The sequence below is a fragment of the Centruroides sculpturatus genome, unplaced genomic scaffold, assembly GCF_000671375.1.
Source record: "Centruroides sculpturatus isolate CEXI.00-Female unplaced genomic scaffold, Cexi_2.0 scaffold86, whole genome shotgun sequence".
NCBI lineage: Eukaryota > Metazoa > Arthropoda > Arachnida > Scorpiones > Buthidae > Centruroides > Centruroides sculpturatus.
Genome location: NW_019384475.1, coordinates 111,997 through 137,284, shown reverse-complemented (window position 1 = coordinate 137,284; position 25,288 = coordinate 111,997). Strand labels below are relative to the sequence as shown.

Here is a 25,288-nt window from a genome sequence, read left to right as displayed (position 1 = left end):
GCCCCATTACTGTTGCCCCTATACCAGGGGCAACTTTAATAAAAATAATTAAAATAATTACAACTTTACAAAAAGAGAGAAGTTGCCGATCTTGCCCCTATACCCGGGGCAACTTCGTCAATTTCTCTCTTCTTGTAAAGTTGTAATTATTTTAATTATTTTTATTTCCAAACTGATTTTAACCAGTTCTATAGTAAGGTAACATTCCAATAGACAATATGCAAAGCTTTTTTTTTCAATTTACAGCAGTATTTATTACACAAAATTTAAGTAAAGCTTAACATGCCGATCTTGCCCCGGTCTCCCCCTATATTTTAAGAATAACAAGTCTTTGTGGCTAATTAAAAGTGAAAATAATTAATTTTAAGGAATAAATCACAAATTTCTATGAGAATTTAAACAGTTTCCTTTGTGAATTTAAAATTTTAAGCATCTTTCCGCATGCACAAAAGCCTCTAGGCTAAGCTCTAGAACTTCTCAATTTACTTTTAAAATAATATTTTGTTGAAAAGAAATCAAGAAATATCTATCCATCCCATAATAGTCTCAATTAAATTTTGATATTCTTATTAAAAAAACGAAAATAAATCCGAATAAAACAATGATAAATCAATACGTTGTTCGCTGATTTAACTTTAGCTTGAAGGCACAACTAAGTAAAATGCTCACATGAGTCAAACTATAGAAATAATGAATATCCTTGCAGCTTCAGTTCAAATGTTCAGTAAACAGGTCATACAGAGATGATTAAAGGGATGTAGTACTGATAAGTGATACTTGTACTTGCTCTATTAACCACGTGATACTGCTTATCTTCTCTAATGTAATCGCAGTGGATGGTTATATAGGGCAGCTTCAAAATTTTCATACTGCAGTGTCTAGAATTTCATACATAATTAAGAGAATTCCAGCTATTTTTGCGGTTATAGATGTTGACCTATATTACGTCCAGGGGGTGAAGAATTTTTTCAATGCCTCGGTTACACTTCAATAGAGTTGGGTAGAGTTTAAATAGAGGGAGGTTAACTGAGGGTCACTGGACAATCACGTCTTTCATAAGCAACACAAAGAAGTTGATGGAAGCAGTCAAAGGTTTTTCCCACACCAGACCATTGTCAAAAATTCTTCCTTTATGTTAAAGTCAGTAACATAAATATACTTTTTTTTAAAGCTTTGAAATCTTAATATTTAAACAAAATTTCGTTCCATTAGCGATTTTCTATCCCAATTTTTTCTTTTACTTCATTAGTGAATAAATTGTTTAAATGTCAAGTCAAGCATCTAAAAGGTGTGCTTAATACCACTTAACACAAGTACTTTGTACAGCTGTGTTTGGCTTGCAGAGAGATAAATTTTTTAAAACTTTGTCTCACAATGTTTTTTCAAGTGTGAAGCTCATTGAATTATTCGTCATTATCAGCATTTTAAACTGTTTAATCAATTATCCAAATACCAGCACATTCTTCTACTCCGTATTCACGATATTTATCTATACTTTTATATTATAGATGGAGTTCTTAGCTTACAACTTTATCTAGTAGTGCAGATAGATAGTAAATGTACAGATGAAAAAAATTAGACAGTCAAAACTAGAAATGTATTCAACGTAAGAAGTATGAAGAACGTATAGGTCCCTTTACAACTGTTTGAATAGAGATAAGAGACAAAGTTTTATATCCTAGCCACGGGCAGGAGACGGGAAATGAGAAAGCAGAAGAGACGACACGACCGTCACACAAAACGTGACTACCTACTCAATAGTTCCTTTCTTTATCTTTCTTATAGTTCCAATCTGTACTTTGGTGTATGAACCAAAAGGATATGGTACTACAAGAATTGTTACTCACTTCTCCGTCTTTTCGCCTCATATAAATAAGGAGAATCTGAAATGAAGTATATAATTCTTTATGTTATGATTCGTACAAGTAAGGAGAAGTTGAAATTAAGGATTGGTTTCCTGCATTATGAGGTCATATAAGAGTTTGTATAAAGAATTGGTTTCTTATAATTATGGGCCCATGTAGAAGTTGAAATTAAGAATTGACTCTTATAAATACGACTTGGAATTAAGATTAGGATCCCTACAGTTGTAATTCATGTAAATAAGGAGAGGTTAGAAATTACAAAAATGATTCGCTACAGTTATGGTGTTATATAAACAAAGAGAATCTACAGTAAAGAAAAATGATCCTACATCATTTAAATTCTTGTAAGAACAAAGATGAGCTAGAATTAAGAAAATGTTCTCTACTATAATGATTTATATAAACAGAGAGGAGTTGGAATTATGTTTCCTCATCTTTTCAGTTCACATAAACAATGAAAAAAATGGTTTCTTAGCTCCCTAATTCATAAACTTAAATAAACTAAGGAATTACAGAAATGGCTTATCATTTTCTCGTGAACATTGTGGGATCACAAAAATGATTTGGTTGGTGAGAACTCCAGCATTGTTTCCTTTCAATTTTCTCCAAACTCCAAGTATAAATTCTAAAAACTAGAATTCACAAAGCATTGCCAAAGGTGAAAATTTTCAACGAAGGTCATCAATAACGAAACGAAGCAAACGTTTCTAGAGTAAGAATGCCTTTTGTCATAAGTAAAGACGGATTGGGTATCTTGCGGCTCTACCACCAACGTGGTGCTTTAGTATAGTTCCACCTACTGCCAAAAATGCTAACGTCCGTGAAAGACTATATGTCCAACTATCAGTTTGGCACAAGATAACTGGCAATTAATCGACTGTACGCTTTAAGCCCCTAAATAATTTATTAAGTAAGGTACCTGGAACATCAATCACGTGGCTAGCAGCTGGGAAACTAAAGAAAGTGACCGTGTCAAATTTAACTCCTCTACTTTTTCCTTTCTCTCTTACTTGCCACTGGCTACTTTGACCGGACAGAAAGTGAAATACGGTCTTCACTTCGATGCAATTTTCTTAAAATGATTGGGTTTTTTTGGAAGAAAAATTCAATATTTTTGAAACTTTAATGCTTTTTTGTATTAAATTGATATATATATATATATATATATATATATATATATATATATATATATATATATATATATATATATATATATATATATATATATATATATATATATATATATATATATATATATATATATATATATATATATATATATATATATATATATATATATATATATATATATATATATATATATATATATATATATATATATATATATATATATATATATATATATATATATATATATATATATATATATATATATATATATATATATATATATATATATATATATATATATATATATATATATATACTCACATTTATAAGTTGCGGGTGATTTTAAAATGGATGAATGTTCCCACTCCAGCAGTTTTGAAGCAGTGATGAGAGAATTTTTTAATAAATATTTAGCCAGAAAATAAGGCTTAATTATTTTTAAAAATAGCACTTCTAATGCTTCTACACTTAAATGTATATGTGCAGAGAATTTTTAATAGTATTGATACATATATCAAATGATATTTGTACTGATTATAACCGCCTAACGATAGTTAAACTTGTACCACTTGTACTGTATTAAATTGCAACGGTAGTAAAATATCGATATATCTGATGATACCTTCTTTTAATGATAATGACCTCTTCATATCTGCTGATACATTTAGACATTATTATACCGATCACTAGCTCGAGTGTATATCCGGATATACACTTGAGCTAGTGTATTTTTATATAGGTGCATGTAATGATGTACTGTACACGAAAGTTGGTTAGGCAGGAAAAGTAATTTATTTAATTGGGCATTTAAATACATAATTACCATAAGTTTAGCTAAATTTAGGGGAAGGAAGAGCTAATTTTAAGAGGGTTGTTATTGTATTACAACAGCTATCAAACTCGCAGCATACAGGTGAAAAAACCCCACAATTTCTTGCAGATCAAACTAATTAAATCAAATTTACTTTTATGTATTATCCAGCAGAAAAATAGCAGTTTAAGGGTAAAGCTACTGCAGGTGCAAATTATCCTTTACCATAATAGCATTGATTCTTCCACTCACCTGTATTGGCTCGAGGCTGTATCATTACTACTCCTGTAATGGCTACACGAGGCAAGAAGGAACAAGAGGCTACACACATACACACACAAACACACACACACACTGATCGTTACTTTTCCCTTTATGACTCGACTTCTCACTCCATATCTTTACAGATTTTACTTAATCTTGTTAGATCCGTCATATAAAATTCCCTTTATCTCTAGACACATCTAACAAAACTTTCTCTATAAAAACAATGGAGACCTTTGGGACACAACATATATCACAAACTAAGTAAAAAAAAAAAAAAAACAAAGAAGTGGGGGAATGGAGTAATTTTTCACGTCATCGATATGATGGGACAGTCGATAAACAACACTGTCCAAGTGCAGAAAAAAAGTGAAAGTTGTCAGTGAAAGCTTGCGAAATAATCTGCCATTAACAAGGTACAAGGATGGTGATTATCAGAAGTCCAACCAACTGATGATCAGTCAATCTGTACGGGAATTCACCCCTGATATTCTCATTTCTACTGCTCATTCTACCAAATATAGTAGTCTAGTAATTGGAAATGTTACTAAAATGCACTAATTAACGCCCCTAAATCGATAGAGATTCTACATTTTGATACTATAAAAACTTAAATATACTACTGTTCTCTCAGCAGCTTCATCATCGCTAAAGCATGGTAATTAATGCTTTAAACTGATATTTTTTTTTAATATAATTTGGTAATTTTGAAGCTTCTTGGATGAGAATAATTAAGTGTACTGTAAAAGGGTGCTGCATAAAATCTACTGTCTCCTGTAGAGGGATAGTAAAGTAGATAGTAGAAAAAATTATAATAGATTTTCCTACATTCTACTCTATCAAATATAGTAGTTTACAGCTTGGGAATCCTTACTGAAATGCATTAATTAACGTCCTTAAATCGATAGTGATGCTGTAATGAGCATCATTATTTGAAACTGCATTGTTCAGATGCTACTGAAAGTATTAAAAAGTACTAAAGCTTGAATGAAATCTATTCTTTTATGAAATTTGTCTCCTTCTAAGATACTAATTAATACTCTGAATCAATATTTCTTTATATAATTTACTCATTTGATGATAAGAGAGTAATTTTAATGTAGTGCATGAATGTATCTTAAGCTAAAAATGAGAACTTATAGAATTTAAACTCGTTCTGATGCTTTAATTATGCTCAGTTTTGTATCTTAATCTGCAAGTTCTACATCACTGGAATACAATTTAGAGTTGAAAAAGTTCACATAAAGGTTTCTATGATAAAATAAACTATCCAAAATACATAAAATAACGTTTCAATTTTATAATTTTCACTATTGATATCAAAATTTTCATCATTAAAGTCACTTAATTCAGTTTAAATTAGGGGAAAGCACGTTATACGCTATAGAGTGTAGGTATATCATTTCATATAACGAGAAAAAACTACTTAAAATATAATTAACGTTATAATTCTATAATTTTGACTATAAAACACGTTCAAGTGCCAATTTTTCATCATTAAGTACGCTTAAACTAGAGAAAAAGTGTGTTTACTGCACAGGAAAGAGTTCAATCAGTCGACACGTTTCACACTTTTCAACATGTAAATTTTATTTTGCTTAGGATTTAATTATTTCCTCACGACTTTTTTTTTATTTCTTTGTGGTTTCAACTTTTTGAATGTGAAATTTCATTAAGTTCTTTATAAAGATTTTTAGGATAAAAATAATACTTAAAACAAACAAGTCGTTTCTGTCGTCTCATTAATAAAAGAGTAGACTAATGAGATAAGCAACGTTTGGGAATATCTTGAATTATCAAAGTAGCACCAATGATTTCTAAATACATCATTCACTCGGTTTTTCTTTCCTAATTAATTTTACAAAGAGATTTTTTTAAAATCTGATAACCTGCACAAACTCTATTATTAACACCTGGTGCTGTAGTTTAATTAGGAAGGTTGTTCTCTGTTATAGAAAATGCATATTTTTGAAATGAACATCAATATTTTTATCGTTTTTGATTTAATTTTTATAAATAAATTGCTTCTATAAAGATTCAATGATAGAAATTTATGTAATTAATTATTTTTTCTGGTGAAATCTTTAATGATAAAGATGCTGTCATCCCGCATCACTTCTGCATCAATCCGCATCACGAAGAATTTTAAATGTCAATTTTTTTTTTTTTTTACAAAAATTTCAATTTTTCACCTCTTAAATATTATAAAATTCTCTTATTTGTGTTATATAAAAGTTAAGATTATGCATTTATCAACATAAAACATTCATTTTATTGCAGTTTATAGATCGAAATCTTAGCATCTTAGGTGATTCTATATGCAGTTTATAACTTTTATGACGTTTTCTCGTGATAGGAATCCTTAAAATTTGTTAATAACCCTCGATATAACGTACATCCAACACGACAGCAGCCAATATTTTCATATACGCGTCTTTATTTAGGTTGCATTCCATCCTCATCACCTCGACCCGACCTTGGCAACTTGATTCATCTAATCGTGCGCTACTTGCCTTCAATACAGGTACAACTCTGACAAATGGATGATGATGATGATATATCTAAACAGTTATTTACGAGGCCACGTTCCTTTATCATAACTCCATACAAAAAAAGAAGAAGAAGAAGAAACCTGTTATCTCTCTAAAAATCTTCTTCTACATCATCATCGCTTGAAGCATCCTTCTATATCCACTCAATTAATTAAAACGTGGATAAAGCGTAACAAAAACTGGATGAGTTACGTTACTTATCCCAATTAAAGAACATCAAAAACATTATATTATATTTGACAGGGATAATCTCATTTCTACCGAACAAAGCACGTTTCTAATCACGAAATTAATGATTCCTCCTCTCTTAGCTGCTATAGAATTCTTCTTTAGAGGGATACAATAATCGAATGGGACTAAAACAAATCTGCTCGCACGCAATATGGCCGTTTGCAAACTTGGGTCACTGGCCTCTGACCAGCAATCACATAGAAACTGTTATACAAACTCGAATTGAATTATACATATCTCGAACGGATCAATGATGAAGTACGGAGTTATAAGTGAAGAAGGATGAAGGGATCTATCTTATATTATAAAATATGAAATTATAAAAGCGTAAAATTGCAGAATTCGTATATATATTTTGACAGATGAAATCCTTAAAAATTTCGAAATCTATAGCTCGATACGGGTATTGGAATTGTAGCAGCATAACATGAAACTTGACAGCTTCGACAATTTCAATAGAATCGTATATTAAGTTAGCAATATTTTAACATTTTAACAGTTTTATATGCTTTAAATATCGACATTTTACGCTTAAATTGCTAAAATTTTACATTAAATCTAACATTTTTCTCGTTTTTCAAACCAGTAAAGTACATTTCATCCTCCTTTTTCTCACTCAAATAAAAATCGTTTTACCTTCCCTTTAAGGTAAAACGAAGGAGAAATATATATATATATTTGGTTGTATCGAAGTGTCTGGAGTGATGAGTAATGATGCTACTACAGCAATAAAAAAAACAGCATGACTTATGACTTAATTACAGGAAAAATTACAACTTTATTATTTTTACTTCAATCGAAATCAATTTTTAAAATTCCCGTTTTTTTGTAATTTTATTAAATAAATAAATTTGTAAACGATAAAATAATTTTACTGCTTATTTTTTAACACTAAACTTGAATTTCTTGGGAATTTTTTAACACTAAACTTGAATTTTGTTACGTAGGTAGCACCCTTCAAGAGAAAGTATTACTTGCTCTTCGTCTTCATCACTTCCTCTTGAATTCTGTACGCCGCATTTTTTTAAAACTTGTATCTCGAGGATAATGTACAAAGCAGAGACGTTGTACGTTCAGTTCAACCAATACGGAATTTTCGTAATGACCTCAAACACAGTTCATTACTGCCAAGTTGTGATATTTTCACTTTATCTGCTCCATGTGTTTGAATACAAAATAAGATTTTACTTGGTTCAAGATGGTTGAATTCTGTCTGGAATTATTATTTAGGATGTTTGGAATGCTAGGAGCGTAAATTGTAGATGTTCCAAAACGTAAACAAGATCTGAAGATAAAATGAAAGCCTGTTGTTATCTCGCTCCTATTTTTCTCTTGGATCGTTTTCGTAATTTGCTTATCCCCCATCTTATATATATACATATATATATTTCCTATTTTTGATAAGAGCAATCATATTTGCATTAGAAATGCTATCTTCTTATAAGAAAAAAAGAAAAAAACATTTTTGCATGTTTAGTAATGGAAGTAGTGAAAAAAAACTAAATTTTTGAATTCTGTTTTATTGATTTTGTTGATTTTTTTAAGTAATTCTTTGTATTTGTAGTTTCTGCATCGTTCTGTTTGAATTTTAATTATTTCCTGATAAAATTTATTATTATTTTTTGGCCTTTTTCGAATCAGGTTGCATGTGTTATTGAATAAAAAATGAAATAAATATAATCTAATATATTTATATTATATTTCTCATATATTTACAATATATTTAAATGATAATAAAACTGTTTAATTATGTAAAGTTTGTGACGTCTGATAATAGGCGAGTTAATAAATGAAAAATATTAATTTTTACGACTTTTTCTTATTGTAGAAAGATAATTCTGAGTAATATTCTGTAATAACAATTTATATACATTATTTTTGACAAAATAATTGTAAATAAGTTATACTTCAATTTTAATCCTGCACTTTAGCACCATTATTTAAGTAAATGGCAATTTGTGTCCAGATAATAAAAATTTTAAAATAATACAACAATATTTTTATATTAAAAATAGATAAATTAAGTGATATATTTCATTTGTAAGTAATTATATTTTTATCAAAATTATTTTCAGAAATTTAAGTGAAATAATCTGTATAATATAAAAAGTAAGTAAAAAAATCCTAAAAGTTTAAATATATAAAGTCATATTGAGTAATTCGCTGTAGGAAAAGATCTTATGTAATAATTAATGAAAATATTTACTCAGAACACAAAACTTTTAATTATTTACTGCTTTATATGAAGTATATCATGTATTATACGCACGAAAAACGAAGATGAATGAGATATTTATCACTAAAATCATAAAATAATCATTAAATTTAATATTTCAATTATGTAAAGATTTATTAAATTTTAATTTAAAAATTTTTACGTTGCATTTTAAACGTTACATGTAGAAGAAGACAAAACGTAAATTATCAAAAGTTTTTATTTCTTGAATGCAATCGTTCTGAGTAATTCTCTGTATTTATGATTTCTACATAATATTTTAATGTTATAATTACCCATAAGTGAAATATTCACAATTCATACGCACCTATCATTCGTGTTATAGTGGAAAAAATGAAGATAAATAAGGATTTTATAGTTTTAACAAATAAAATAATCATTATTTTTCTATCTCCCAACGATCTGGTCTTTTATTATATTTATGTAGCAAAATAAAAATTTGTAGCGCGGTTTGTTAAAATAGAAGCGAGAAAATCGTAACTATTTATTACAACTCCTTCCCACAATATTTTTTTTGCAGTTTTCTTTCTTCCTTATTCCTTTGTAAATCCCAACAATCAAAAAACGGGCCATCTGGCTTTAATTTTCTACTTTTTATTTTGTACTTTATGTGGTCATATACAGTATCTTGATGGTTTGCAATTTGTACAAAAGCTATTAAACTACAGTTTATAGCGTTTTTTAAATCCGTTCATTTTTCAATTGTAAAAACTGTTGTACAGTTTAAACATGGATCATGGCGACATTTTGACGTTCAGCAGGTGGAATTGTGGTTCCAAACAGTAAGCGTTTTTCGATAGCCCTACTGGTTCGGAAAAAGATGATAGCCTCAGACCTCATACTTCCATCGATTCTGGTAACGTCAGACAAGAAACAGAGGTGGTAATTTCGTTTTTCTTCCCCCTCCACACTACGTCCTTACAACACCGAAAGAATTTTTCATGAAACAGTTATTTATTTATCGATCTGTACGGTCGAGAGTTTACATAAATTTTTTTTTTCTCTCCTGTTCTTCCTCTTTGTTTTTATTTATATTTCCGCTAGTGTTTAATTATATGAAACAGTAAGCGGTTATGTAAATAAAAGCTTAATTTTTTTCTTAGTGAAAATTTTTTCTAAATTGATTTTTCTCTCCGCATTGAGGAAATATAGAAAAATTTCTTCATCATTTACTCATTCCTTGCTTTGATTTTCTTACTCTTTTATATAGATTTTCGACTAAATATATATCAGTTATTAATTTAAAAAAATAAAATTATAATCAAGATAATTAAATTAATTTTTTTATAATTTAAATTGTGCTTTTTTGCAGTTGTCGCTAGTTTGTCACGCGCGATTAATCGCGAGCGATATTATTAAATCGCTAGCTTGCGTCGCAGCGGCTAGTTCGCGAGCGATATGTTGCCACGTTAAAAAAAACGCCGAATTTAGTTTTTTTTTTTTTTTAATTTAAAGCATTCAAGTATAATAAAACAAAAATTTACACGTAAAAATTGCATTACAAATCTAATCAAATAGTGCGATTTAATCGCGCTTAAATCTAGTTTAATTTACTTTTTACTCTCATAAATCAATTAAATCTTGTAAAAACCAAACAACATCGTATTTTAGATTGAATTTTACATAAATACTTTTTCCCCCTCCCTTAACCTTTAAACTCTTCTACTTTAAAAAGTTACAAACATCTTAATCATTTTTGCTGTGTAAATTTCCATTGAAAAGACGTTAATATCAAAATAAAAATGCAATTAAAATTTCAGGATTTAAAGACATTTTTAAAGAAGGAAATGAACATCAATTTAAGCTAGAGAACGGAATTATTAATTTCCTTCAGGACATCTTTTCTTTGACATCTTAACTTCATCAGTTCCAATAATGAATTGAAATCCTTTGATGTAGAAAATCTGTTATTTATAAAAGCTTCATTCTAATATTCGCCACACCTTTTTTTAAATTGAAGCAATTTCTTATTTTCTTTAGCTTGCTGACATTTTTTAACGATCGACGATTTTTTATACACAATTTTTTTCTTCTTCTTCTTCTTTTCCTCGCTGTTGAGATGCAATCTATCCATTTCGTTTAATATATTTACTGCAACAAAGCTGAAGAGACTTACTTTCGATATTTATCGAAAAAATCGATTATTTTTGTGGTATTTTATTCGAGGAAATGTATTGTGAAATTTTTTTTCCTATAATAGATTATTTCTTTTGTATATGAATAATCTATTGTNCTAATATATTTATATTATATTTCTCATATATTTACAATATATTTAAATGATAATAAAACTGTTTAATTATGTAAAGTTTGTGACGTCTGATAATAGGCGAGTTAATAAATGAAAAATATTAATTTTTACGACTTTTTCTTATTGTAGAAAGATAATTCTGAGTAATATTCTGTAATAACAATTTATATACATTATTTTTGACAAAATAATTGTAAATAAGTTATACTTCAATTTTAATCCTGCACTTTAGCACCATTATTTAAGTAAATGGCAATTTGTGTCCAGATAATAAAAATTTTAAAATAATACAACAATATTTTTATATTAAAAATAGATAAATTAAGTGATATATTTCATTTGTAAGTAATTATATTTTTATCAAAATTATTTTCAGAAATTTAAGTGAAATAATCTGTATAATATAAAAAGTAAGTAAAAAAATCCTAAAAGTTTAAATATATAAAGTCATATTGAGTAATTCGCTGTAGGAAAAGATCTTATGTAATAATTAATGAAAATATTTACTCAGAACACAAAACTTTTAATTATTTACTGCTTTATATGAAGTATATCATGTATTATACGCACGAAAAACGAAGATGAATGAGATATTTATCACTAAAATCATAAAATAATCATTAAATTTAATATTTCAATTATGTAAAGATTTATTAAATTTTAATTTAAAAATTTTTACGTTGCATTTTAAACGTTACATGTAGAAGAAGACAAAACGTAAATTATCAAAAGTTTTTATTTCTTGAATGCAATCGTTCTGAGTAATTCTCTGTATTTATGATTTCTACATAATATTTTAATGTTATAATTACCCATAAGTGAAATATTCACAATTCATACGCACCTATCATTCGTGTTATAGTGGAAAAAATGAAGATAAATAAGGATTTTATAGTTTTAACAAATAAAATAATCATTATTTTTCTATCTCCCAACGATCTGGTCTTTTATTATATTTATGTAGCAAAATAAAAATTTGTAGCGCGGTTTGTTAAAATAGAAGCGAGAAAATCGTAACTATTTATTACAACTCCTTCCCACAATATTTTTTTTGCAGTTTTCTTTCTTCCTTATTCCTTTGTAAATCCCAACAATCAAAAAACGGGCCATCTGGCTTTAATTTTCTACTTTTTATTTTGTACTTTATGTGGTCATATACAGTATCTTGATGGTTTGCAATTTGTACAAAAGCTATTAAACTACAGTTTATAGCGATTTTTAAATCCGTTCATTTTTCAATTGTAAAAACTGTTGTACAGTTTAAACATGGATCATGGCGACATTTTGACATTCAGCAGGTGGAATTGTGGTTCCAAACAGTAAGCGTTTTTCGATAGCCCTACTGGTTCGGAAAAAGATGATAGCCTCAGACCTCATACTTCCATCGATTCTGGTAACGTCAGACAAGAAACAGAGGTGGTAATTTCGTTTTTCTTCCCCCTCCACACTACGTCCTTACAACACCGAAAGAATTTTCCATGAAACAGTTATTTATTTATCGATCTGTACGGTCGAGAGTTTACATAAATTTTTTTTTTCTCTCCTGTTCTTCCTCTTTGTTTTTATTTATATTTCCGCTAGTGTTTAATTATATGAAACAGTAAGCGGTTATGTAAATAAAAGCTTAATTTTTTTCTTAGTGAAAATTTTTTCTAAATTGATTTTTCTCTCCGCATTGAGGAAATATAGAAAAATTTCTTCATCATTTACTCATTCCTTGCTTTGATTTTCTTACTCTTTTATATAGATTTTCGACTAAATATATATCAGTTATTAATTTAAAAAAATAAAATTATAATCAAGATAATTAAATTAATTTTTTTATAATTTAAATTGTGCTTTTTTGCAGTTGTCGCTAGTTTGTCACGCGCGATTAATCGCGAGCGATATTATTAAATCGCTAGCTTGCGTCGCAGCGGCTAGTTCGCGAGCGATATGTTGCCACGTTAAAAAAAACGCCGAATTTAGTTTTTTTTTTTTTAATTTAAAGCATTCAAGTATAATAAAACAAAAATTTACACGTAAAAATTGCATTACAAATCTAATCAAATAGTGCGATTTAATCGCGCTTAAATCTAGTTTAATTTACTTTTTACTCTCATAAATCAATTAAATCTTGTAAAAACCAAACAACATCGTATTTTAGATTGAATTTTACATAAATACTTTTTCCCCCTCCCTTAACCTTTAAACTCTTCTACTTTAAAAAGTTACAAACATCTTAATCATTTTTGCTGTGTAAATTTCCATTGAAAAGACGTTAATATCAAAATAAAAATGCAATTAAAATTTCAGGATTTAAAGACATTTTTAAAGAAGGAAATGAACATCAATTTAAGCTAGAGAACGGAATTATTAATTTCCTTCAGGACATCTTTTCTTTGACATCTTAACTTCATCAGTTCCAATAATGAATTGAAATCCTTTGATGTAGAAAATCTGTTATTTATAAAAGCTTCATTCTAATATTCGCCACACCTTTTTTTAAATTGAAGCAATTTCTTATTTTCTTTAGCTTGCTGACATTTTTTAACGATCGACGATTTTTTATACACAATTTTTTTCTTCTTCTTCTTCTTTTCCTCGCTGTTGAGATGCAATCTATCCATTTCGTTTAATATATTTACTGCAACAAAGCTGAAGAGACTTACTTTCGATATTTATCGAAAAAATCGATTATTTTTGTGGTATTTTATTCGAGGAAATGTATTGTGAAATTTTTTTTCCTATAATAGATTATTTCTTTTGTATATGAATAATCTATTGTTGAAATTGTTAAAATACATTTTATTATATTTTTATATACAGTATAATTTACTGTATATCCTATATGGAAATTTTTAATTTATTTTAACATCACAAAATTTTATAAATTGTTGTAAGTAATTACTAACGTGAAAATTATCATTTACTGAAATTTGAAAATTTTTGTAACACAGAGATATTCACGCAAATGAAAAATAATCCATTATTAAAATATAAAAATTTGTTATACGAATATGAAATAAGTCATTTAAAAATTTGCTTAATAAATTATTAATAAATTAATTTTGTATAAAAAAATAACTTGTTACAAATCTTATAAATTTTGTAATAAATTCTTAATGTTATCTATAATTTTTAATAATGGATTTCTATAAACTTTATAGAAAAATTTTACTTTTTTGTAAAAAATTGATTTTTTTTAAATATTTTTAAAGATTTTTTTAATGTATTAAATGTAAGAAAATTTCCAACTTATTAAATTTATATCCTAAACAGAAATTTCTTTTGTATAATTTTAAAAAAGCTTTAAAGTGTCAAATTTAAATTGAGATTGAAAAATCAAATTTTAAAGAACAAAATTAGTGTCTAGAATTGATTTTAAACTTTAAAATATATTTTTAAAAGATTAAAGAGAAAATAAATCTTCGAGTAAATTTTAATGATCAAATATATTTTATCATATCGAAACACTGGTAAATTCGAAAATATTAAAAAAAAAATTTTAACTTCTAAGGATTATATTTATTTTTTATCTTAAGATTTAGAGAATTTTGACTTACAATTGTTAATAATTTTTATTTATTTCTTATAAAATTTTTAAGTGTAAAATATATGTTTATATAAATGTTCTTTACAATAAATAAAAACCATATAAATTTAAGCTTTCTAAAAGCAAAAATTTAATAATTTATACATATTTTTAGCTATATTTAAACAGGTTCGAAATTAAAATCCATAGTTATAGCTTAAATTTTCCAAAATAAACTAAGTAAAACTCAAGCTTAATTCGTCTTATCTTTTAACTTCTCCTCATCCCATGAGTAACTATTTAAGACATTTATTATTATTTTAATATTTAAGAACATCCTAAATTAAAAGTGATAAATTTATTCAACAAAATACTAAAAATATTGGTTTTTAAGAGGGTAAAAAAATGCATTTTTTCTCATATAAAAAATATGCAACGACATAAAACAGGGAATATATACATATATATATACATTTTCTTGAAGGGAGATAACCTAGAGAAGAAGTAGGAAGAAAAAAAAAGGGAAGAAATTGAAAACGAAGTGAATCGAAACCTGTCTTCCGATTTAATAAACGTAAACTTGGTTTTTTTTTATTATTTTTTATTTTTTCTGTACTTTTTACCCGGGAGGAGAACAGTTGCTTTCTTAATAAATTGCTATTTCCGGATGGACAAAGTTTCCATAACAAAAAGAACTTCCCTTTTGCCATTTACTTGCTCTGACATTTTTAGAAAAATCTGAGTGTTGATACTCCAAAATTTGTTATGAATTATTTAGAATTGTTGGCATGTATTATTCTATTTATTCTGTCATAAAATTCTTCCCCTGTTTTTTTTAATAAATATTTACAGAATGAATTTATATATATATTCATCCAGCCAGACAACCAGACGTTCGTTTATTAAAATTGTAAATCTTAAATTTTAATAAGCATCTGTATATACATATATATTAAATTTTAATTTTTAATATATATTATTTCTCATATATTAAAATAATTTAAATACAGTAAAACCTGTGTAAACTGGAATTTTCCGGATTGAAAGGTTTTCGTTTTTAACAGGTTTTTTTTNATTTAAGCTTACAAAGAAACTTAAATATTCTTAATAAAATTAATTCTAAATTAGAATTATTATTAAATTGTTATGTGTATTTAAAAATTATATATAGTGATGATAAAAGTCTCTTCCTAACCAATTATTGAAGAAACTAATAATACTTAATAGGAACTAATAATGCAATGGATTATTGAGGAAGTTAATAATGCAAACTAATAATAATGGATCTTATGCCAATTACTGCCAATGGATCTTTTTTGGAAGTCAGAACTGTGCTATGTAATGATGCAATTTATCCAGTATCTTCTTTTGTGTCAAAAGTGGTAAGACTGCCTTAAGTCCTAAGGAAAACAATACAACAAAATAAATTGCAAAATTATACAGAATGATAAAACAAGTTGAGTTTTATTGCATTTCAAAATACAATGTATGATGAGAAGTGATATAAGAAATAAAAGGAAAATCCTAAAAAAACTATTCTTTTAGATTTAGATTCATGTTTTAAATGACTGTTACCTATCCATTTTTAATTTTGACTTGATAGCATTTGAATACATAGAATAAAAACAAAATGTATAAATACCAATGGTTAGTAATGTTTCCCGTTTAGTTTTGAAGTCATTGGACTGCAATTTGAAAAAATACCTATAAATTCCTACTGTCATCCCTCTGTCTGTGTCTGTCTTTTCTTAATCTTGAGAACAGAGTTAGATGAAATTCAAGACCAGAAATGGAAAGCTTAGGGGCTGGAGGCCCTAATAACTATATACAAACTTCTAGTCTAGACCAGAAGTCATGTGAATTCAATTAAAAAATTTCTCTCTGAATGGAGTTACATAGATGACTGGCATGACTCTGTTGTTATCAGGTAAAGTATGATGTACAGGGGCAAAACACTATAAATTTGAGATGGAAAAACATATATTTAAATTGAATAAATTAAGAATATGTTTAAAATTTCAGCCTGGCATTGTGATTAAGTTACAATAAATAATTGCTCATTTCCATTGTATTGTATATTTTCATGCCAGTTTTGAAAGCTTGTTTCAGAATTCTGTTTAATATTTAGAATACAGTGGTACCTCAGGATACGAAATTAATCCGTTCCAAAACCGAAATCTTATCATGAAAATGTCATAAGGTGAATCATTTTTCCCCATACGATTACATGTAAAACCAAATAATTCGCTCCAACACGAAAAATACACTCAAATTAAATCTAAGTAATACATTAAAAAAAATAACTATAGTAAGGAAAACACTGAAAAATGAGTTTTGTAGTTGTAAATGTATAAATAACCATAATAGAATAATAATTGCTTAAAAAAATGTAGTTTTATTTGCACTTTACCTTTGAGGATAGATGACAGTGAAGGGGTAAACTGGTGGCAGAAGAGAGGGAGAAGGGAAATGATACTAAAACTTAACTTACATAACAATGTAACAATAACTTAAAAATAACTTAACACTAATTTTTTATCTTTTCTGTTATATATATATATATATATTTTTTTTTTAAGTTAAAACATTTTTTAAAATATATTTTATGATGATGGAAAGAGGAAAACGTTGAATTTTTATCGACACAAAGAAAAATTTTCATATTTTTTTCATATTCTGCAGATGACAATATTAAATTTAAAATAAATATAAAATTCAGTGAAGAAATACGCAGATCTAATCTTAAATTTTTCTTTTCTTAACAGCTTTTAAGATCGAGCCTGTAATACGTAATAGTTCCTGTAAAAGGGGTTTCTCCGCATGACGGGAAGTTATGCAGTGAAGCCGAATTACCATTTTAAAAATTCGTATTTGATATACAAAATTACGAATTTTTTTTTTTTTACTCATTTATGTCACTTTACCTATCAAATTACCTTACTAAACATATAAAATGTTAGACTAGAATAAAATATTGCTTGAAATGGAATTTAGTCATCCTTACTGCAAATTCCTTTGTGTAAGATGTTAAGGAGCAATCTAAAAGTACAGAAAGCAATACTGAACATTCAACTATTGAAGCAATTCTGGTCACCTGGAGAATTTCTGGTTGAGATTGAATGGAGGTGATACTTTTCCCGAGAGCATCACAAGAATACTCTGTTCGGATTAAATCTGTCCAATGAGCAAGCTAATCTATATTGCCTAATAAGTATAATTTTTCGTGTTTATGACACATTAGAGTCATATAAAACTCATTTTTATAAACAACTATAATTTTTAAAGAATTCTTCTTACATTCACTTACATATATATTATATAAAGTTTATAATATTTTATTNAATGCAATTTTGAAATTTTATGAAAATATATATTATATTTTCACATAGATATCGCGTTATATGCTTGACAGGATGTATGATTTGTATCGTTTATAGTTTTTATGTGAGGAGGAAGAAGAGGAGGAGAAGAGAGAGATGGAAAAATTGCATTTTATAATTTATTATTCGAGAAAATAGAAAAACAAACAATTAGATAAGAAAATAGGAATATAAAAATAAATAATCTTATTTAAATTTCTGTTGTTGGATGAGAAGAAATAGTATAAAAATGCACACAATATTAAAGATGTTTCTATACTTCATCTATCTATTATGTATTCCCTGTTTATTCAATGTCAGCATAATCGAATCAAGCAGCTATCGTGTATTTACTCACGCTTTTCTCTACTAACTAAGGCTTTCATTCAATACTGACTGACTTAGGATATCTTTACTACGTTCTATTGACAATGGAGACGTTGATCCAATAAGATAATATCATCTCTCTCTCCTATTTTTTACATGAATGTACTTGTGTACGGTATAATTTCCCAGTAGATCACAGATGTTTCTACTTTATACAATGATATCTGTTAGTGAAGACACCAAAGAATTGATGAGTATTAATGTTTACTTATATAGTTTTATTATGCTGCTATGGTGAAGTTTTGCGTGATTTCTCTGCTTGTCTTCGATAATGATGCTGAAGATATTTTCCTATTTTTAATTGTGATATCCTCATCCATTTATTCAATTCTAATTATGCTGCTATCCTTTCTGATGATGTTGGGTATTTATGTTATGTTACTACAATATTAAAATTTATAGAAGAGCCTAAGAGAAAGAATCGAGATAGGATAATCATACTTCCATCCTTTCTCATAAATGCTTAGTTGATTTAGTTATGCTGTTACTACAGCAGTATTTATGCACTCTCCTTTCTTAGGTTGGGTATTTGTGTATCTTATTTTATTATGCTGATACAGTAGTAAAGTGAAGTCTGATATATAATTTTATTAAGCTATTACAGTAACATACTGATAACTATATTTCGATTCTTTACACCTCAGAATCCTCTATTGTTGAATACTTTTGCTATGCTGCTACAGTAACAAGTCCATTGATGTTTGCATTGTTAATTATGTAATATTGTTACAATAATAAGAGGCAACTATAGCATAAAACTCTTCATTAAGATCTTGTGTAGTCGTATAGTTAATTTTATTATGCAATTATAGTAACAAAATGACGTCTATCTATGTCAATAATCTCATCTACTGCAGCAATAAAATCACGTCTGATTCTTTACATACCTTCCTAATGAGAGAAAAAAGACGTATTTTTTCCTCATCTTATTTTATTATGTTGTTATAGAAACAACATCTGCTGTCTTTACTAATATACCAGACGTAATATTGTTACTACAGCAGTACAATATAAATTACATATGCAAATGTTAGCATAATTTATCTTTCGATATCAAGTTTTATTATGCCACTATAACAAAATAATGCCTAATTTCTCTACTTATCTTCAACTAGTGACGTTGCAGAATACTTATATAATTTTATTATGCTGCTACAATAACAAAATTACGTCTGACGTTGTCACTATAAGCTCTAATGCTGTTGCTACTTCGATTTTCTTCTCCTGTTGATGTATTTCTGGATGAATCTACTAATTATATTGCGAATTATCCTAAGTTTTAATCATCTGTCTGTTTGTCAGTATTGTATTTTGAATCTATCAATAATTAAATATTCAATTTTAATATTATTATAATAGCAGAATCAACGAAGATACACAGAGAACTCTTTGTAGCTAATGTTACTGTAGTGATAATCTATTCAATTGCATTAATATATATATTGTTATATATGTAATTAAGCTTACATTATGCTACTATAACAACGAAACTCTTGTTTTAATCCAATAAATAAAGATTAGCATAAATTTATCTAAGAAACAATAGACTAAGTATGCAAAGTACTATTGTAGTAGCTAATTAAAGATACTTATGCTATCATTAACGATAGATAAGCTAGCTTCCTATTTGTTGCTATAGTAGTATGTTTAATGATTAATGCGCTACTACAGCAAAAAATATTATGATATCGTTTGCATTAACATAACGAAGGCTGCACGAAATGTCGAATTTTCACATTTTTGTGTTAATTATACTGTGTAGATATAAAAGAATTTTGTTGCTTAGGTAGCATACTATAAACGTAATTAGATATTAGTGAAGATTTTCTTGGAAATCAATTTTTATTATGTTGATGATGTTACTGTAATAACATAGAAGAGATTCATTCGGAGCATCATCAACAGGCAGAAAATCGAAGTAGTAACGACACTACTGAGAATAGGTGATAACATTCACATGTTCTTTTATTGTTGCAGCAGCATAATTAAAATTAGATATGCATTTTCCAATAGTATTAGTAAACCAAAGAAATTAGACACTAATTATTATTATGGTAGCATAATAAAGGTTGATACAGAAAGAACCCACTCATCTTATCTAATATTCGCATGTGTCATATACATTATACTGTTGCAGTAACAAAATGATGTCAGCCATTTTTCTAAAAACTGCAAATCTTCGCTGCTACATAATTAAATATTAGTAGAGACAACAGGTTTTGTTTCTGTAGCAGTATAATTGAATTAACTATACTGTTATATAAGATCTTAAGAAGAGATTCGGCCATACTTTTCTCTTGCCATTATAATAGCATAAGAAAATCAGCAATGCAAAATATCCAAAAATCTTCAAGAGAGGAAGGAGATATACTCGTTCCTCTGATAGCATTACAAAACTATGCAGCTACACAATATCTTAGACGAAAAAAGTTAATATATATCCGCTATTTTGTTGCTGTAATAGCATAATATATTGCATAAAACACTTCAAAAAATGGCAGCGATATCAGACGTCACTTTACTACTATAACAGCATGATTAACAGATATAGAATGGTCGTTAGAAAGAATAAGTATTAATGCTGCTATGGTAAAATACGAATTTTTTACTGTATCAACATAAGTGAATTAAACATCAGAAGAAAGTAACGAAATTTAAGCTTTTTTTCTAGAGATAAATGAGTTTGCTTTATGCTAAATTATAGAATAATTGAGTATGTTAGCAATATTGGATTTTGAAGGACTGCATGATTTTACCATAAAAATCTTATTGTTGTACAGTAGTTAGATAAAGGGAAGATAAATTTATGTAGATACAGGAAACAAATGGAAATGACAATCGATTTTTTTCTATATTTTTCTTTCTGGAAAACCTAAAAAAAGTACATATAAAGATGGCATAAACCTTTTAAAAATAGTTTTATCCGGGATGAATCTCAACATAGAATCGTCCCACTTTAAAATGATGTTGCTCTATCTCTCCTGTATATAACTATTTATATACATTCCTCAATTTTCTAAGAAATTGGATATCAAAACTCCAAGTTACTTTGTCATCTACTCCAACAAATGGAGGTATTTTTTATATCTTCCTATTATTTTTCTTGTGTAAAAATTGTCTAAAATGTCGCACGAATATCTTGGAAAAAAGAAGGAGAATTTACATTTTCTTTTGGAATATCTGAATATTGGGAAAAGTGCCAAAGTTCTTTAACAGAAAGACGTAAATTTTTCTTATTTCTCTTGCTTAATAGTTGATATGTAGGAGAGACTTTGACGTAGTCCGTGCAATTGGATTTTGTCACGAAGGGCACTGATTTATCACGTGATTAATCACCTAACAGGGTGTCTCTTCGGATGTATCCGAAGAGCAACGCAGTCTTTATATACTGAACGAAAAACAAAATCGCTTAATTTTCTTTCCTGTATACTTTCCTTTAAATATAATTTATTGTTATGCTCTCTATTACTGTAACAGCTTCAATTTTTATGAATTACCTGAAGCTTAGAAATTGAGATTAGGTAGTAAGCATACTTTAAAATATGCTTAAATTCGTATAATGTTAAACCAAGTAAAAGATATAAACATTAAAAAAAATGGCCAGAAATTGATCAAAACTGTGTTCTATTAAACAATTTTTGAAAGTGTTATCTAGTGTAAATTGTTATAAATTGAACAAACTATGTGAAATTTAACAGAGAAAATTGTTATGTATTAATGGATGTTAAAAATAAATCTTTTCGTAAAGATAAAATTAATATTAATTGTTATAAATTGTTCAATAAACGTTCAATTAACAATCTAAGAGCATAATAACTTGAAAATAATTGTTGGAAATTGCTCAAATTGTTGATTGTTATAAGTCAAATCAAATTCTCGATTGTTATAAGTGATGAAATTGTGTTTAATCGAACAATGTAAAGGAAAACAACAAAAATAATTGTTAAAAATTGATTAAAGTTTCTAAGAAAAAAATAGCCACGTGATAAAAAAATAGCAAACAATTTATAATAAAATAAAACCATCAAAACGTAATTTAAAAATATAATAATTACATATTATTTCTGTGTCTTATCATTTAATTTAGTAAATTATCATTTGTTTTTCTTTTATAGTTAGACCACTGGAAGTGAGAATTGAAGGGCATAGAAGGCCACTGTCAGCTAAAAAACCATTAGAACTAGTTTGTATGACAACAGGCTCAAGACCTCCCGCTGTTATTACGTGGAGGAAAGGAGATACAAAATTAAAATCAGTCAAGGACAAAATCTCAGTTGGTGATAGTGTTACAACAAGCACTTTAATATTAACGCCGACCAGCGAAGATAATGGGAAATTTCTTTATTGTCAAGCTGATAATTTAGTTATCCCTGGAAGCACAATAGAAGATAGCTGGAAACTAGAAGTTCATTGTAAGTATAACAGCATAAGATTATCGTTGTGATACGTATCAAACACCTTTCTTTTAAATGCATTTAAAAACATATTCATCGCATAAATATCTTTAAAAAATTAATTTTAAATTTTATAAACTAGTTTAAAATTTAATTAAAATTTTACTTTATTCATTTATTTAAAAAAGGAGCGAATCATCCTTATTTTTCACGCGATAATGAATCTGTAATTTGTACTTGGATGGCAGAGTTCATATATTATCTTTGATATTCTGACACATTTAACAATTTTCTACATATTTTTATTAAAATTTAAGATATATAATCTGATTTGAGTAGATAAATTTTAAGATTTTTATGTTAATTTTATAATAATTCAACGCAGAAAATTTCTACTTTATCTCCACTCGTGTGAGAATATTTTATAAAATATTTTTTTGTAGAAGAATATTATGAGTAAAGTAAAGACCTATTGTTTATATAAATGGCATTTGACAGCCAAAAGAGAATTTTTCTTCAAGATAAAAATAAGGTTTAAGTTATTTAAAGTCTTCACTCTAAACTATTCATGACATTCAGGTTATTACATTTTAAAGTCACTTTTCAAAGCATAAAATCCGTAAAAGGATTTTTTTTCCCTTTCACTTTTTATCCACTACAAAAAAAGGTAAGACCCATCGACTATTTCTCGCCCTTATCTCGGCTACGTTATATAGTTAGAGCTAATAGTGGCAGTTTGGAGGGATAACGTTGCCCTGATACGTGAAAGTGGTGGCAAATTGGTTTGGAAATCTGCCAAATATTGCTTCTACTTTCATCCCCAAAAACACTTTAATACTAAAACTATAAAATCCCTATAAATATTTTTAACTATTTATTTTTGGTTACATTTTACACCATGTTTTCGTGTTCAAACTAACGAAGTTTCATGTGGAAATTCCTTTAAAAAAATATATAAAACAAGTTTTAATTACATAGTTTAATCTGTTTTGTTTTAGAATTATTTCCAGGTAAACGACTTTAAAAGTAGTCACGAATGCTGCAAAACAATTTCTCTCTAGCATGATGCAGAAATATGAAAAGTTTATCAATATATATATATTGTATATGTATATATATGATATGGAGGTTTCCTCTAACAATAGAGGAATCCCACTAGAGCTAAAATTTTAATAGTTTACCTCCCCAAATAGGGGGAAAAGTATCGATGTGTGTGATGAAAATGCATGGAAATTGAAAAAGTTTTTTACAAAATTTTTATAAGAACTGTACATTTTTTTATTAGAGTGACCGTGGGATCTTGTCGAAATGTTGACGTTAAGGGCATTTTACTGTTATAGAAGTGACAAGTTGAACTTTAACAGGCAAGCGATATCTTTTCATGAGTGGCACACGTCTGAAGGATATTCTGGCGATTGACATGCATATGTTGTTCAAAATGTCAACTTAAAATGTTCAAAAAAGTAGAATTCTCAAAGCCAGGAAAAATATATATATACATATATATATACATTTTCTTGAAGGGAGATAACCTAGAGAAGAAGTAGGAAGAAAAAAAAAGGGAAGAAATTGAAAACGAAGTGAATCGAAACCTGTCTTCCGATTTAATAAACGTAAACTTGGTTTTTTTTTATTATTTTTTATTTTTTCTGTACTTTTTACCCGGGAGGAGAACAGTTGCTTTCTTAATAAATTGCTATTTCCGGATGGACAAAGTTTCCATAACAAAAAGAACTTCCCTTTTGCCATTTACTTGCTCTGACATTTTTAGAAAAATCTGAGTGTTGATACTCCAAAATTTGTTATGAATTATTTAGAATTGTTGGCATGTATTATTCTATTTATTCTGTCATAAAATTCTTCCCCTGTTTTTTTTAATAAATATTTACAGAATGAATTTATATATATATTCATCCAGCCAGACAACCAGACGTTCGTTTATTAAAATTGTAAATCTTAAATTTTAATAAGCATCTGTATATACATATATATTAAATTTTAATTTTTAATATATATTATTTCTCATATATTAAAATAATTTAAATACAGTAAAACCTGTGTAAACTGGAATTTTCCGGATTGAAAGGTTTTCGTTTTTAACAGGTTTTTTTTGTTTTTAAAAGTAGAAAATCGCTTCCTTGCAAAGAATTTTTATGTTTTATTCAGGTTCTGTTTTGGACAGATTTTATTGTGTATAGTTCTTTTATGTTACTGTTATAGTTTAATAAATTCATAATAATTTTTAATAACATTCAGATGATAAAAGTATATTCAAATATTAATATCTCTAATT

General features: G+C 27.5%; 1 protein-coding gene across 1 annotated transcript in view; it reads left to right on the top strand.

Moving 5' to 3' along the window:
- The window catches only part of LOC111621294 (hemicentin-2-like), a 261,961-nt gene that overhangs the window by 200,929 nt on the left and 35,744 nt on the right, over positions 1–25,288 (top strand). The window contains exon 5 of the mRNA XM_023363380.1: positions 22,717–23,013. Within this exon, the coding sequence (XP_023219148.1) occupies positions 22,717–23,013 (297 nt within the window). The remainder of the gene's footprint in view (positions 1–22,716; positions 23,014–25,288) is intronic.